At 34.3% G+C, this 18,568-nt stretch overlaps 1 protein-coding gene across 1 annotated transcript in view; it reads right to left on the bottom strand.

Moving 5' to 3' along the window:
* KCNT2 (potassium channel, subfamily T, member 2) overlaps window positions 1-18,568 on the bottom strand; it is a 90,844-nt gene that overhangs the window by 50,691 nt on the left and 21,585 nt on the right. The window contains exon 9 of the mRNA XM_009999934.1: window positions 1,539-1,719. Coding sequence (XP_009998236.1) covers window positions 1,539-1,719 — 181 coding nt within the window. The remainder of the gene's footprint in view (window positions 1-1,538; window positions 1,720-18,568) is intronic.

Consider the following 18,568-nt stretch of genomic DNA (forward strand, 5'->3'; position numbering starts at 1 on the left):
CAACTTAAATACACAGCAGCTGCTAATACAGCAAATTTGCCTTTGCCAGGAGAACAATATATGCAGGCTAACAGTAAACATTGCTCTACTAGTCTACATCCTTTAGACTAAAGACAATAATGTAACAGTGACATTATAGCAATCAGTAACCATTTCAAAGTTTCTTGCTAGTTATATGCATTTAATACTGAGCTCAATGTAACTATGTATCTGTGTAACAGCTGCTTTTTTTTATCCTCATTCAACTGATACAGAGACTGGACCATTAATAATAATAATTTATTTCATATAATAGCAGGACAAAAGGTAAGGAGAAAATGCCTCCTACATTCTGTGTATAGAAAAATATATGAAGCCCCATTATCTCTACAAAGCTATAAAACAAAGTCACTAATAACAGGTAAATTTATGTGGAAGGGCAGTAGGTTCCAGGTTATTTACTGCTAATGCAGAGCTCTTACACCTGAAGTGTGTATCAGAACTTCCTGAAAGATTAAATTTCAATTTCCTAGGAAACTGCAAATTTCTTAAACAAAACATATTTTAGTTTTCAGTAGAATAAATATTTTACTAGATTTCCACTGAGTGGAAATATAGTTGTGTTAGTGCATATAACTAGGTATGGCAGACATTAAATAGTTATGTATAATTAAAATGTCTGTGTAATTTCAAGAAAATTAATTCTGAAAGCTTGAGCTTACAACCTTCCACGACTTCTGTGTTGTCTGCTCACAGTAAGCTTTAGTTCACTGTCAAATAAGCAGAATCTGGAAGCTCAGGCTGTGTGAGAAACTTTGGAGCTTCATGGTCTGGCAGATCTAACACGAAGGTTTGATAAGCAAGCACAATGTCTCCCCACATCTCCTTTTTGTGGCACAAGGTCTGGGTGACCACCAAGTGTGGAACAAGTGACATCTTGGCAGGGTTTGGGCCTCCCATGTAAATAATGTAATAGTTTGATCTTCATAAATCAGCCTTTGCCTGTTGAAACTGTTAGAAGTCCTAAACTTAAGTAGGCATCAAAAATTCCTAACTACTGTTGGCTCTGTGTGTGTGTATGTGTACACCAACATACAGAGCTGAGAACCCAATTTGCTTGAGTTGCAAATTTAATGAGATTTCTTTCAAGTTAGCACTGAGCTGTAAGAGAGGAAGTGGAAAGAACCAAGATTAGAAGCAGGGAGAGTCTGTAGAGGAAATGCAATACTCATACAGAAAGTGCCTGCTACTGGATTTTTTGTTTTGTTTTTTAATTGTTCCATTAATAAATCTCAGGATGAAGAAAGGGCTCTGTGGCACATGACAGGAACAGCAAGCTTTCACCAACACTTGGAAACTGTTATTAGTGCTCTGGTTTTTAGTGTAATCTAGACCATACAAGAACAGACAAAATAAAAACCAACTAACTAGAATAAGAGATGTAGGAGACGGTTATTTTTTCTGACATTTTACATGCAATAATAATAGTAACAAATTATTTCAGTAATTATTCTTTCATTATTAAAACAATTCTAAAGAGAAGAAAAAATCACATTTACCTGTATGGGCAACACCACAAGAGCAACACAGATCATAATGACAACAAGCAGCTTTGAAGGCCATATCTTGGGTGTAACATCCCCAAAGCCCACAGTGGAAAATGTCACTATGCAGAAATAAAGGGAGTCAAAGAGAGTCAACCTGTTTCCTGCTCGTTCCAGATGCTGAATTCCACAAATACTATGTAGAAAAGAATGAATAAAGACACGAAAAATAAAAGCTGTGCTTAGGGTCTGTTCAAGTTTGATGATTATCTGTGCAGAGAACTCTATTTGCAGAATTCACCAATTTCTTTGAAAAGACATTTTTTCAAAAAGAGTAAAAATTAGTATCAAACCAGAGGTGTATAAATATAATTTTCAAATGTCATTTGTAATAAAAGAAACTAATTTTTTCATTATTTCAATATTATTGTCACAACTTTGTTGCTGGGTTTTGCTTAGTGGCTGTTGTGAGGGAAGGGTGTTCTACAGATCATCATGGATCAATGCAGTTCTTTTCTAAACAAGAACAAAGGAGATGGTATGTAGCTGCCATCATTTAATGTTTTTTAGAAACACCTCTCAACTTTTTCAGGGAGAGTTTGCTGGTATGGCCAAAAAAATGTATATATATACTGCTTTCTTTACATCTACCATTCTTTGTGTTGGTCTTTATGCCTTTCTGTGGCAAGAGTTACTGTCAGGAACTTGTTATGAGAGTACCTGTTACATACTAGAGGGATAGAGTTGGTACAAATGGGTTCTGACTGTCTAGAATAAACTGAATGTGAGAAATGCAGGCTATCAGATTGTCCAAGGAATAACTGCCAGGGTTAGCCTTCAGGTAGAAAGTGGAAGATGCCAACTGGTATGAAGATTCTGCTGTTAAAAGTACAGAATAAAAATATCAGGGTTGGTTGTCTTTGAAAGCAGAACAAATGAAGTTCATTCCTTCCAATCACACATTCCTGTGAACAAGTAAATGGTTCCTCAATTTAATTGGCATTTTTTCACTTGCAGTCAGCATGATGTGCTTTTTAGAGAGTAGCAGAATCTGTCCACTGCTATTTCATATGTTCGCAGTTTTAAAAAATATTCCACTGTGAAAAAATATACCATGATAAAGAGCATCCTGAGCTTAAACTATGATCTTCCCTAATGCATAAGAATTACTGAGACCAGTTCAGGCTGTTAAATTATATTCACCTTTATGAAGAAAATCAATGTGTGAACCATCCTGAATAGCATTTTTTCCCCTTAAGAGTTAGTGAAATGCTTTCTCCTCAAGAGAATGAGAGAGAAAATTGATCAATAATATCATATTCCTTCGTAATTAATATCATATTCCTTTGTAATTATTCTAGAACACACCAAAGATGATTTATTCATATATGGCATTCAGATGGTAATAGTCACTAGTATCTGTCATGGTAAGATCTCTGCATCACCAGGGAGACCCTGTGTTTATAACAGCTTTAGCAGTTGTTCTTCAGTTCCCTGTTCTGTTCTCCAAAAATAATTTAGCTGTGGGCAGTGGCATTTCCAGAACATATGGATCAAATTCCCAGTTTCCTATTCACAGTTCTAGCATTTGTAGTTTTCACACATCTCAAAATGTTCTAAAAAAGGTAGGGATTTTTTCCTCCCATTGTTTGCATAAGTTTCTTGCTTCAGTCAGAACTGATACTTTTACATTCCTACCCAATTTGTCTCACATTTTTCACTGGAGTTGTAATCTAGATCTTCCATAATTTAATTATGTTCCCAGGTCTTCCTTTCCCCCCCCGCCCCCGTCTGTTTTCTTTTGACAAGAAAGATAATTACATTTTTGTCCCTGAAAATATTAACAGAAGGAGTGTAACTAGTTATTCTAATGAAGCTTTATTTGATTCTCAGACAAGGCAGTATTTCAGCTCAATCTTCTTCCAGTATTAATTTGAAATAATGGAGTATACTGTAGAGGCATCCAAGTAAGGAGAAAGCAATTTTAATATTGCTATTTAAATAGGTTATACATAATTTTAAAAGCACAATGGTGATGATTTTTTAATTCTTCATTGTTTTTAGTCCTGATCAAGTCTTGATGAAGGAGATATCTTCTTTATCACTGGTATTATTATTATTCATGAGCCTTCATAGCCAGCTCACCCAATCATCCTTTAGCTTAACTGAAATAATCTGATAACCATTTCAGTTTTCTCTAAGGGAACAGTAAAATTCCCATTTAATTTAGTAAGATCAATATTTCATTTTATCAGCTGCACTCCCTTATAATCCTATATAGTTCTGTTCCTTGAAGCCATCAGAAATGTTGTGGATTCAAGCTGTTCCTCACTGAATTCAACAGGCATTAGCTTCTCACATTAAGTTAACAATATTAAAGTCAGTAAAACATGGGAGCTTGCTCTTCTTTGCTGAAGCAGAAGTTCAGCTCTACTAACAACCTGTCGACCAATTTAATTTACTTCCTCAAAAATACTTGCACCTCATTTAAAGTTCCACCAAATTGTACTTGAAGCCCTAACTCTGAAAAAAAAGGAATGAGAAATCCAGTATTGGGTTACTAAGTCTTAGTTTTACTAGGTGCTTTATTGTTCTACTTTTTGTTTTCACTAGAGCCAGAGATCACAAAACTGCAGAAAAACTTGACTTTCGAGAGACAACTTTATAGGAAACTAATTACCAAATGAAATATTACCTCTTTTACTTCTCCTTCAAGAACATTACACTTGAATTTTACCATCAGTTCCTCTAAAGAAATGCTACTCAGTGTCTATTGCATATTCCTGCCTAATTGGGCTATCTGATTAGACACAGAGACTGCACTGGCAAGCCATGAAGCCAAGTCCACGTGGTTTATTTACTCAGTTCCCCACAATTTATTGACATCATTTAATGTAACCTGATTTTTCATATTAATAGTAGTATCAAGGTGTTTTTTTTTCCCTTGTAAATTAATTGTTAAACATTATTTTAAAAGATGCATAAATACTGCATGTACCAATACAGACAGCATATGTTCTTGTCTGCTTTCTCATATTTCCTGATACAATGAAATATGCAGTAACTTGGACTTCATCTTTTGCTGTTTTGGTATTTTATAGTGATATTTTTATCTCCTTGTTCTTGTTTGCTTCCTCCTACTAGTTCATCCCTGGATAAACATAACGATTTCAAGCAGGAAAGAAATGTTTGGCAATGCTCACACCAGCTTGTTCTTGTGGAGAAAATAAATGACTACAAAATACACAGAAAACATATAATTAAAATATAGGGCTCAGGTCACCACTTCCTATGCCAATTCTAGGTTTCCTGTAAAATCAGTAAGGCTGTCTTTTGATAGTGGATCTAAATGAGCATTTGGTTTAAAAGAGAGGGGATTTAATATGACTAAAAAACACCACAGAAACCCAAACCATGGGTCTGCTAAAGCATGAGTAGTATCAGAAAATTTATTAGAAGTTTATGGAGAAGAGATGTGAGACTTTAAACACTCTACTTCCACAGCACTTGAAAAAAAAAACAAAAAAAACAGAAATTAAAGATAGTAACATGTAGCCTCTGCAGATTAGTCATGTTTAGTTTGGATATCATTTGAACTTTAATGAGTTCAACCTTTGTTTTACTGGAAGTTCTCCTTCTAATTCCAGGAATCTTTGTTTGCTTGACTATTATGTGCCAAAACTAACTACTGTATGTAAATGTAGTACTATACTCCACATAAAGTGCAGAAATAAAAACTTGAGTAAAATAACACCTGATGCTGCAGTAGCATTCATAGAAACAGACCATTTGAATAGCAGTTTGCCAGCACTGTATATTAGCTATCATAATTTATATTAGTTACTAATCTATTTTATATCCATTTTTCTTTTCATTTGTCAGTGTTGCCAAATATGTCTGATTTCTGCATTTTTTTATTTTTAGAGAAAATTATTGTTTACAGGTACAAGCTCTTGAAGTCTAAAATGACACACCAGAGGCTAAAGCCAAAAGCTGGAGATGCTTGGATGCCTTCAGGATAAGGTAGCAACTAACAGTATTGTTTCCTTTGGATGTCAACTTTGAGCTTCAACGTGTATAACTGTTGTGTTTTAAGCAGCTAGTTAGAGGAACCAGAAATGAATGACTAGCTAATAAATATGTTGAAATCAATAGGGATTAAATTTATCGGGTTCAGTGAGATTCTGTGGTATAGGTCCAGTGATTACAGAAGTTCCATCTGAAATAACTCAGAAATACAGTAATTCTGCATATTAAGTTTTTCCAGTAGATTCTCACACCCACAATTCTAAACTTCCTACATACCCTACCACAGAATATTGACATTAGAACAAATTATAAATTCAATTATGACTATTTGATTGTTCTTTACTGCTAATTGTTGTTTGCATTATTGTAAAATTTTCTAATGCTACTGTCAGAGATTATTTTTGCTTTATGAGAAAAATTGCAAAGAACCATCATTCAGCAAAATCGCTGATAGACCAGCAACTGTAGGAAATATCTCTGGGTAAAATTCAAATAGAGTGAAATACTGAAGAAGTCAATCATGTTAACCTTCCAGGAAATACATGGGTAGGCATCTAAGACATTTTTTAACCACTATTGTGGCTGTAAGTATTTGCTTAAGGAAATTAAGGTTTAGAGTTCACCTAAGATGTTTAAAGCAAATTCCTCAATCTTTACACTAAAATCAAATGTGGCTATAGAATAGTTCATACTTCAGTCTCACTCTGGGAGGAAGGTAATATCTCTTAGAAATCTGACAAATGCATAGAGGTTTTGCCTGAAATTGACAAAAGGTGCTCACTAGTTGCTAAAGATGTTAATATTAATCTGGAGGCTGTCTTAAATCCTCGGAATGGAAGTGATGTTAGGACTAATGCTGTTATCTGGACAATGCCCTGCTTTGTATAGAGGCAAACAGTTTTTCATACTAGAAGTTTTCTCTGTGGGGTGTTCTGTCTTCTCTAAGGCACTGATGTAGTGCCTGATGCAGTTTTGTCCTGTATTTTAAAATTAGACAGTACTGGAAAAGCAATTCTCAGTGCTGTAGAATTAGTATACAATGAATCATTAAATGCTTGACTTATACTTCACAAAACTGCAATGAATACTGATATAACTGGAGTGACATCAGAGTGGCACTGCTTTCATTCACCATATCAGGCACATCTGGAAATAGTGTATGTTGGCTTCGGAATGATAATACATGTCTTGAATTTTTTCTTTTACCAATTGGACCCTACTGAGCTGCGTAGTCTGGTCCTACAGAAGGTGAAGGTGTTGCTAACTACATTACCCAGGACCATGACCTAAAAACGTAATGCTTTCTGACAGAACCTCTGATTCTGGAATAAGGAGAAGCTACAGCAAGTAAATGAGTGACAACACAATCAGAAAATACTCTGACCAACCATAAAGTGTCTATCCTGTCCAAACACCCCAAAGCTGAGGTTTTATGCAGCTGAAAATCAAATGCTTCCATTTTTTATAAGCCTGTGATTCTTTCTCAGGTCTTTTATAAAAGTTGTTTTCCCTAAATATTTTCTGAAAAGCATTTTTCCATAAAGGGCATTAAAGTAGAAAAAATAAAATACTAGTGTAAGTAGATGTGCAATTTTCAGAATACTAACATGACAGAATCTGATACAATATATCATGTATAATATATCAAATTTAAGAATTATAATGATGAGTTCCAAGTGGCACCTTTCATTCCATATAAAAGGCTTTAAAGCTGTGAGAATAAGTGAATTTCAGGACATAGAAATTATTATTTGCATATAAGACAGTAGAAGGAATGAGGAAGAAATGCTGATTGGAAAGAAGATGAATGTTGATATGCTGTCTTTAAAGTAAATCAGTAAAGAAATATACTTTCTATTCTTAGTTGGTAGTAAATAATCGTATTAATGCAGTAGATCATGCTGACATGTATTCATTGATCAGATGAAAAAAGTTATACTGCTGGATATTGTGGCTTCTTAATATTCAGGGACAAAATTAAAGTTATAACAAGAACCTCAGATATTTTTGAAACTCTAATGCTTCTTCATCAAACAGTCCAATGTAAATCTATTTTTCCAGAATATTTTCTTTTCAGAGACCAGCCTGTGTTTTCATACAACACTCTCCATTTTTTTCAGAATCACAGCAGCAAAGGGAAAGACTCATATTCCTGCCAACAGGCTTTGAATCAAGCCTTTGAATTTGGTTCTGTGGGACTTTGAATACAAGCTGAGGTAGAGGTGCAGAACTCTTTTCTTTCACTACACAGCAATCCCACCATATAAGGAATCAATTATGAATTTTTCTTCAGCTAGAAAAGTCACCTGTTTCTGTATTCTAATTGTATCTTTATCCTAAGTGATAGTGTTTGATAATATTGCTTATCCAGAGTGTCTAATATAGGCACTTCCTTTCCCTAAAGATCAGTACCTTAAATGCAGCTAATGGTTGCAAAATAAACTTCCACTAGTAAGCCACGTGACTTCCAGAAACTGCAGAACATCTTGTTAAGCAGGCAGGATATTATGAAATTACCGACTGTATATAAATATTTGTTGAAACTGAGTGAGAACCCTTCTCCTCCTGCTGCTGTATTTTGTGAAAGGAGAAATGGAGCTGCATTAAACAGCTCTGGTCATTGAGACTGCACAAGTACAGTCCCAACGGGGGCAGCAATCAGGGTATTTCCATAAAAAGTCTGTGAACACTTCAGCCTGTAAGTCCAAAGAGCTATCTGTATTTTTCTATGCTTTCAGTCTGCCCCAGAGCTTTGACAGTAAACAAAGTAAACCTTGGCATTCCAACTTCAGTGCGTCACTACTTAGTTGCAGCTAAGAGCCTGCTGGAGTCTGAGGTTTTGAACTGCTCACACAAGGAGTCAGTAACTGTTCAGTCAGTTCAACCACCAGATCTTTTCACCTGTAGGGCATTACAGAATTAGATAATATTACATACCTATCTTTTCCCAGGAAGAAAAATTAAGTAATCTATTTATACTATTCAGAAATTATATGTGTTGCTCAAATGCAAACTTCTAACTTAATACATCTGACATGCTGTGCTTCGGAACATCATACTTAATGCTTGTGATAGTTTTGAAGTGTTCTTAAGTACGTAACATTATTTATAACAATCACCCACACTCTCTCAATCAAAATGAATTAACACTTGAAAGAATAATTACCCTAGTATTTGTTAAATGTGTGTAAGAATCAACTAACCCACTGTGTAGAAATCAATTAGGAGTTATTATGACCAGGTATACATACATTTCATTTTCTAATGACTGTATGCAGTCCACAGCTAACCTCTTAGCATAAATAATAAAAAGTAATAATAATCCTTATGAGAAAAACTAAAAAATGCAAACCAGCTCTATGACTGTGCTTGGGTATCTGGCTGAACTTAAGTTTGTCTTGAGGTAACCCACGGAAAATGACATTTCATTTCCAAAGCCTGGTGTACCACTACCATTATAGAAGCTGTTTAACTATGTACTGGACAGACTTTAAAGATGCTGAACTTGGATTTTCATAATCAGATTTCTTAAAAAAATATCTTGACTCACAGAAGGTTGAATAAGAGAAGCCAACTGTAATAAATAAATGGAAACGAAATCTTTTAAAATTCTGATGTTAGGTTATATCTATTGTGTAAGCACCCCTTTTTATCTTTTTTATTATTTGCTCCTTTTTGAAGGAAGTAATCATCATTGGTTAGATGGCTACTGGAGATACGGAAGATTCAGCTTCATATACATGCTTTATGACTGTGAATTCAAACCCACATTCTGTTTCTTTCCTCTTTATGATAATTATGGAGAGAAATGGCAAAAAGATTCTCAAGTTGGATGGATAAAGTTTTAAAAAGAACTGACACAGATAGAATGGCCCACATCCATACTGGATTAGGCAAAAGGCTCCTTCAGTGTCCTGCTCCTACTGAAAGCAGTAACAGATTTTTAATAATAGAATAAACAAAAGGACTACGGAAAGATTCTACTCTCAAATACTCCGCCTGCATTAAAAGAACTTGCGATGACGATTCAGCATGCATACCTTAGTTGTGGTCCAAGACCAGAATTTTCTGGAAGGAGAATCCACTGGGTCCATCCTAGCCTAGGTACACTTCAGTCTCATTAAAAACATTTCTTTGCTGTAAACAGGCCTGCAGTTTCTGACTTTTAATTATCTTCTCTACATGTATTCTTTACCATAGTTGTCTACAGGAAGAGCATTTCCAGATCTCATTGAAACATGTAATATTTTTCAATGCCTAGAAAATCACAGATTCCAATATTCCTTTATGACAGCTTATTAGGTTTATACAGCTCTGTTGTGCATCTGTGGTGGTAAGACACCTTAACTCCAGTCTATTCACATAGTTTGTCCACAACATACTTAGTTTACTCAATTTTTTGTTCCAATTTAAGCTAGACCATGGAATTAAAGAAATGTTTAGAAAAAAAGTTGATTCAATACATTTTTAGAAACACTTGAGACAGGATTATCTTAGATAATTTACAACTTTACAACTGTTAAAGTATTATGATATAGCCTATAAGATATTGATAACATTATTTTCTTCAGTTTCAGTCTAACTCAAGTCACATCATATTTTGATGGCAAATGGCTTTAATTTGATTAAGTATTCATCTTGAATTATCTTAGACTTGAAACCTGACAAATTCTCCTCTCCTAGTTCCTTCCTTCCTTTAAAGACAGTTTGTAGAATAGTATTTTTGAATTTTTGTCCTAGTTTTGCTTCACTTCTGGTGATCCAAATTCTTTCCTTATCAGATTTTGCCTTTCCATTTGATTCTCAAGGATGCTCATCATGAATCTTCCTTACACTTCCATCTATTTTTACAGCTGCCTGGCCGCCTCTTATTTGTATGCATTTTCAGTGCAACCCTTTTTTGCTGCTCTCAAAAAAACTGTTCAGGACAAGCCAAATTAACTTACTCCAGTTGCTAAATTTTCTTGTTAATAACACCCTAAACAAAAATTCAATTTTCAGAATTTTACAGATAAGTAATGTTTACAAAAAATGGTCTTGCACTGCTTACCATGCTGTGAAACTCAGACCAATAGTAAATACAGACAGGAGTGGTATAAAACTTAATAGTGATTCACAGCAGGTGCCACTTATCCAATACATCTTAACCATAGGCACGAAGAGTGAAACCCTTTGGAAAGACCACAGGTGAAATTTTCCTTTCCAGCTTAAATTTCCATAAAATGTATATTCTGTGGCAGAGTTGTTACCCCAGCTCTGTCAGAAGTGAATTTTACCTGCAGACGTGGAAAAAAATGATTTCTGCTTGTCTTATTTGTATCTCAGCACAATCTCTTCATATGCTATTGCAGCTAATCCTCACTGTCTGCAGAAAGCTCATCATTTTCCCATAAATTTTTATTCACATTTATTTCCATCATCAATTAGCTAAAAGGACTGCACAGTATAATGATAATGCTGGCAATCTTCATAATTAGAAGACATAGAGAAGTAAGACTGGTATCAGAAAGCTGACTTTTCCTGAGCCAGATTGTAGGCTCTGAGGCCCCCTTGGACAGGGTCTACCTCACAAATTCTACCCTTCTCATTGTAGGTCCTGCAAGTCTAGCTTGTAGAAGGATTATTCCATACAGCACTATTTTTGCATGTAATGTATAAGCACAGCAAGAAAAACTAGTAATTGAGTATAATTTACTAGAAACAGCTTTTCATATGTTTACTGAGGTTCTGGATTCTTTTACTAGGCACCCAAAAAAGGGAAAAGCACTTATTGAGAATGAGAATGGAATATACATTTGGAAATGTAAAGAGTTAGTAAATAGAAGACACTGGCATGTAGGCTAAAAACTGATGGGAAATATCTGTTTCCCATGGCAGCTGCTTGCTATGCTTTTTATAATTTTTCTGAGAACAAAGGAAAAAGGTTTGCAGATATGGAGAGGAGACAGATTGAGCATGATGGACTGACTTGAACATTTTGAGAAGCCCAAATGAAGACCACTGTGAAATGCTACAGTTATGTAGGAACGGAGAGAGAGAGAGAGATCTGTTGTGTTCCTTCTATTGCACAATGTTTACATTTACAATGAGTTCATTCTGCAGATGAATATTTATAGATCAGCAAATGCAAAAGCTTTATGATAACTTAAATAAGGATGTAAGCTGCACCATGAGAATAAAAACTCTTTCTAAAAATCAATTAAATCCAAAACCTCACAGGACTATTCTGAAGTGTGAGATGTGACTGTTTAACAATTACAACTGTGCTTATGATGGTTTTATTATGAAATCTTAAAAAGCTGCATTCTCAAAATAGCACACTTGATTATACTAATTACTCAAAGGAAGAACACAGGTTGTACCTGGATGATCAAAAAACAGCAGACATATGAGTAAAAAAGGGAGCTGATACAAGTACCTAGCAAAATAATATGGGGCTAATTATCATAATATTGGAAAGATGAATGCAGGGGAAGAAGAAAGATCACTCTGACTACCAGGACTGACATCATAATATATAGTCTCTGCTATGCTTGTCTGGCATATTTTCCCTTTGATTACTTAGCCCATGGAAAATATTCAGTAAGATCTTATTCTTAGTACATACTCACTACAGCCCTTAGACTTCCACTCTGAATATTCAAGATTAAGTATTTCACATCTGCCTTAAAGTTGGCTTAATCTTCATTTTCAGCAATTTCTTTTTTGTTTTTAATTGTAGAATATTAGTAAAGTGAACAAAAAGAGGTTAAGTAAAGGGGTACAGTTGACATTTTACCATTCTTTTTGCCATATTTTTCCAATTCTAGTAAAAGCACGTATATGCCCACATGTAGCAGTACTGTCTCATCAGTAATTTTATTTTTAATTTTTTTGCAGAAAATATTTCCATTTACCTTGTTTTACCATTGCTCAATACTAATAACAAACTTGCAAAATACAGGACTGTATTTTATTTGCTGACAGTACCACACTAAACTGAAAAGCAAAAGGTTCATAAAAAATTAAGCCAGTAATAGGAGATATCCTGAAAATATGAAAAGGTAACTCAAAAGTTTATTGGAATGCTGCTAAGAGGGTTTTTTCTTACACTGCAGAATTAAGCAAAGAGGTAGAATTCATGTGATTATAGGAGACCATTATATATTGGGTACTTCTAAACAGCCTCATCCCTAATACAATCTCCTGCTCCTTTTGTAATGTATTAGTAAACATAGGGCTGTGCTGTGGAATGTAATTACATAGGGTATTCTGTGCCCAAAGGAACTGACAAACTTGATTTCATGTTTGTTAAGTTTTCAGTCTGCAAAGCCAACCCACAGTTTGTAGTACAGTGTTTACTAAATGAATACCAATTATTTTTTCTTCCTTATTGCTGTGACTCAGGGACTTCCATTCTAATATACAGTACATTATTACTTTTCATATATATTGCAGATATGTGCAACTTCCACAAACAAAAATATAGCCATGTTTTTGCAAGGAAAGGGAGCACATCAACTTCAAGCTTAAACTTGAGTTCTGTGGTAAGTATACAGTAAGATATTTTACTTAGGTTGAGAGATACCTAAAATTCAATAAAATGTACTATTTAAAACTTTTTTTTAGAAGGTTTTAGTTGCTAGTGGAAGTATAGAACTCATTAATCAGAGTGCTGCTTATTTGGACTATACCTTACAGAGTCTTTGCTACAGATATCTACTTTGTGGAGGAAAAGAAAGAGCTATCTGCAAACAGTGCTAGCAATACAAATTTATTGGAGCTGAGGTATCATTTATAGATTAACCTTTAACACTCTCTGACATCCAGTTGATGTTTAAGAGTTGTGACTAGGTGAAATGATTGACAGACCTGTATGTTTTGGTAAATACTTTTGTTGAAGTCCACAAGCAATTATCAGAGGTTGAGTTTATAAGTAATATTTTTGTAATTAATTATACTTTCAATTCTTTACTTCCTTTATTTATACTCAGTAAGTTATTTTAGCATGTGACAGCTCTGGCATGAGGGATGAGGCCTCTATGCCTGATGGAAAATATCACACACAGGTGAGTTAGAGGAATCCATGGACATTTAACTTTCGCAAAAATTTGTTTATCATTCAAATGTGATGCTACATTTGGATGACAGTCTACCTCGCTATCCTTCACCTATTTGAAAAACATCTATCTAAACATTATAGAAATTTCTAATGGAATACCAAGGAAGAAGAGAAAAAATATCTTTTTTTAATTAATTGTAAATGGACTAAAATCTATCTTCTTTTTAGATAATGTCATATCACATCCCTAGCTCTACCAAAGCCTCTGAGATATCCTTTAAATATTCCATAAAGTTTTGCCCAATACAGAGTGTGATCATGTAATTCCTGGTGGATAATGTCAGCTTCTGTTAGCATGGCCAAAGTTGTATCAATATCTTTTTTAAGTCTGTGCTTTCTAATTAGAGAAATATGAACTTTGCTAAACTTTACACCCTTAAATTACAGTTGGAATATGAAACAGGCAATTAAAGTGAACAAATCACTTCAGAGGTATGCTGATCACAAATCAACACAGTTACAGGTACCAGCATAGACCACCCCAAAACACCAAATTTCAGAAAAATAGTTTGCCAGCCTAATGCATCAGTCAGTGAAAGATTTTTTTTTATTATTTTTTTTAAGTCTGCATGCTAATGACAACTTCCTCATTGAGCCAGGAATTGTGAGTGATAATAGTTTGCTGCCAGGCATTGAATTTAAATAGGGAAGTAATATCCTCAACATAATTAGTGAACCATTGTTACACAGGGCATTCTATTTGCTACGGTTGAAAATGATACAACATTTTCAAAGACAGAATGCAAACATATAACAGAGCATGTGAAATGTAATGCCTTGCTGTAATGCAAGAGATGGAAGACAGAGATTTTTAAATCTTATTTTATATACCAAATTGCCCCTTAGGGGGCTCTTCACCTGCTTTTATTGAACTCCTCCTAAAAGCAAAGCAAAACCTAAGATTTCTTTTACCAATATGATGATACAGTATTTCCAACCTGCAGAATCCGGTTGTATTCCAGACAGACTTTTATTTTAGCATTTTATTTTACCAAATTTATTCTTGTCACCCCTGTTCTGAAGGTAACATGCATATTTTACATATGTAACATTTACATTTGCAAACAAGATACCTACTTACAAGCCTGTGATTCAGCAGAATGTGTATGTGTGCATGTGTTTATAAACCAATGGAAAGTCTACTAGAGAACCCACATCCTAATAATCTGCATGCCTTCACATGCCTGTTGAGTTCACCTCTGTTGCTCCCTATGTCTTAATCCCCCAAATCTTTTTTCTTTGGCTGCATTTTTTCTGGGGATCTGACACTTTTGAAGACATTTATATCTCACTTGCATATTGCACATATTAAAATATAGCAACTGATTTTTAGAAATGGGATATGACATTCTGTTTCCCTTAGCCATTTCTTATTTGTCCTTGCTCTTTGGATAATCACTTCTAGATTTTCACTAAATACCCCTTTGTTATGTCATGGGATTCACATGACAATTACAGAATTATATATTGTGGACCCCCCTTCTGTCCTTATGTACATCAGTGTCACACATAAAATCAAAGCAGGCTTTGCTAATTTAATTTTTAATTTTACTAAGACTTCAAGTATTCCTTATAGTCATTCTGTGTTGTGCTGTGTTCCTGCCAAAGAACACAAACAAGATTACATTTAGATTAACTTTGAGGAATTTTGTGTGTTGCTTCACATGCTGGCAAGCCATAATTAGTTAATATTAGCAGTAGCTGTATTTTATGTATCTCCCACAAAAAACAAAATATAACTGCTAAAGAAAGAATGCTATGGAGATACAGTCTTTTAGAACTCTCTTTCCAAATGTTATATAACTCAAAAAAAAAAAAATTTGCTTTTTTCCTCCATTCATAATGATAATTGGTCTTTGATGCCAGGACGAACTCTGCTTGTCATCGTGTCTGGTAATATTATTAACGTATTACTAGATGTCATGAAAAAGTGTTATCCCAACAGCATAATCACAGTGTCTAATGTTTTGAAAAATATTGTGTATTCCTCACAGACATTCTCAGTGCATCTTTAATGAAAAGTTGCACATATTATTCTAAATATTAGCAACACTGGGTATCTGAGAGACATTTTTACATCACATTAAACTTATTGGAGAAACTACTGGGAAACCTGAGAGACATTTTGTGTCCTTTATGGGCAGGAGTTTGTTTTTTAATCTATTTTTACACTTTACTTAAATATGCATTTTTTTGCTTAATTAGTTTTCAGTACCTTCACATACAAACAAAAAAAAAAAAAAAAAAATTAGAAGAGAATGATCACAAATTATTCACAGGATAGAGGCTGGAACTTTCAGAATGGGAAATAATTTAATATCTAACTCCTACCAAGAGTAAAAGTCTTGCAATTCATGCTGAAAATTCTTCCTAGTGGCAATTAAAAATATTGATTTAAGCAACACACTACTAGATTGTGAAATTACCATTGCGTTAAGTGTCAAAGGATAATTTACCTGACCTATAATATAAATACCATAGGAAATATTAAAATATTGTCGTACAGCAGTAGAGAAAAAAAATATGAAAAGTTTATTTTGTCTTTCAAATGTGTTAAAATTTAACTTTGCCCACCTTTATCTAAATTCATTTTGGAAATACTGATTTCCAGGTTAATAAATTATCTGCAACCTATGCTAGAAAATCAGCAAATCTTTGACTTAATTTGAAGATATCACAAGCACCTGAAGCCCTGACTCATCTTCTGGGGTGCAATAAAACAACAGGAATCTCTTAATTATATTGATTGCTTCCCTAATTTACTATTTCTCTACATATTGAAAGAGGATTTTACTTATTAATAATCTGGTGTTGATGCTCCATTTTACTGCTTTGTGAAGGGCAGCTTTCTGAGCTACCACTCATTAATACTCATTAACACTGATTATTTTTTATTTTCAGAAGATGACAACTAAAAATTTATCTCTTACATTCAAAAGAGTTATGACTTTATGACTTTTTTCCACAGTAAATATGCTATTCAAATTATTGTTTTATTTCACTGGTATCTGTGTGTAGTTTTAAATGTTCCATTATTTCAGTTACGCAAATAATTCCCTGCATGTAGCATGGAAAAGATGCTGAGCTAATTATTTTAGAAATAACTGCACAGAAACATCTAAAAAGATTAACAAAGGAAATAGTATGTCACTAACAAATTAATAACTAACATAGCAGGAAAATCAGTGTGTAATTATCTAGGTTTCCATAGAAACCATGTTTGATGAGTAGCCAAAAAGACTTATGATTTGGCTTCCATACTTCTGCTTTTCCTATAATAAACATGATTTTTGTTCTGCCTTTCACAAACAACTAAGTAGTTTTTCAGTAGTGAAAGTCCTTATCCTGTAATCTTTAAGCACCACTCTTAAACTGTACTAAACAGACATACGCTTTTTGAGACCTGAATTCTTGAACTTAAGCTATTATGACAAATACCATACTATCTGCCAAAGGAAAAATATCTACTCTGGAATAAATTTATATATGTTATTATTTCGGTGTTGTCACAATACCATAGTTGCATAAAAATAAGCAAAGGTATAATCCAAGAAATAAGTTGGGATTTTATTACATTTTGTCGTTGTAATTTTTCATTAGATTTTATCATCAAGCCCTCTCAAAGACTTTGGTTTTAAGTACTAGTAATACTTACGTAAGCAAACGATACCCCGTGCTAGCAGAGGTGAAAAAGGTGTGGCCCATCACATAAGTCCATATTCCATTAGAAACCACAGGAGTTTTATCTCAATTTGTTTCAATTAAATAATCCAGACTGGCAGTTATTTGTGGCAACACTCTAGTTTCACTTGCTTCTTACACAGCAGATTTTAGCAAAGCTACCTTAGGAATTTCTGTACCTGAGAAAAGATAAACTCTGTATGCAATATGGCTTTTCTCCTACCAAAGTTGATTAAAAAGTTGTTTTTATGTTCATGCACACAGTTTTTCCCAGAAAGCAATAGTTTAGATATACTCTAATTGAATGTATACATTACTTATTTGCAAGTAACAAATGCATATTTCAAGAAATGTTTTGTTACTGACCTTCCAGAGGCAGTACAACCTTTTTATCGTTCCATCACTTAAGGAAGTGTCAAGATAAGTGTCTGAAGTAAACCTCTATTCTAATTGTATACACTCACAGGAAAACTACTAGTACACTGCCCTAACTACAGCTACTGAGAAACAGGACAAGGGTACTGTGGATGGATTTGGAAGGTATTACATGTGCTACCTGGCCTACTTCTAGATCTATTTGTTTATGTTTGGAGAACACTGCATAGGAATATTTCAAAAGAGAAAATAGAGGCCTTTTGTTTGAAACAAGCAAGTTCTGACAGATCTGCTTTATTTCAGAGAAAGAAAAGCACTACTGCTATTGTTTTAATACTTTGTGGGATTCTTGTAATAGTAGAACAGTTTATTTTCTTATTACTTACATTTACTTAGAGCTTTCAATTAATGTTCTGTCATATTCTGGGGTTTAAATTCTGCAACTCCTATTTAGTCTTTTAGAAACGAAGACTTCATGTGCTTTACCACTTTAGTTTCATTGAATTTGATCAAGCTAAATGGCAGAATTATAGTTTAATTTTGTGCTATTCTTGGATTCAGAAAACCTCTCTAAATCATAAATGGAGATTGGGCCTGAGCACTGAGAGTGCTGTACAACAAAACAGTGCATTACAGAAAGAACTGTAGACCCAAACCCCTCCATTTTAGTCTGTGTTACATAATCCACCAACACTTTTTAGGTTCATCCTACTTAATGCTAGGCATCTTTCTTGGAGAACTGCCAGCGTAGGCTCCTGACAGAATCAACACAGAAGGGCAGAGAAACAGAGACCTCCATGTGGTGATTGAGTTCCCTCCAGATCTTCATTGCCCTCTGAGTTCTCTGTCTCTACTTATT

This window comes from Chaetura pelagica, unplaced genomic scaffold (genome assembly GCF_000747805.2).
Source record: "Chaetura pelagica isolate M959 unplaced genomic scaffold, ChaPel_1.0 scaffold246, whole genome shotgun sequence".
Classification (NCBI taxonomy): Eukaryota; Metazoa; Chordata; class Aves; order Apodiformes; family Apodidae; genus Chaetura; species Chaetura pelagica.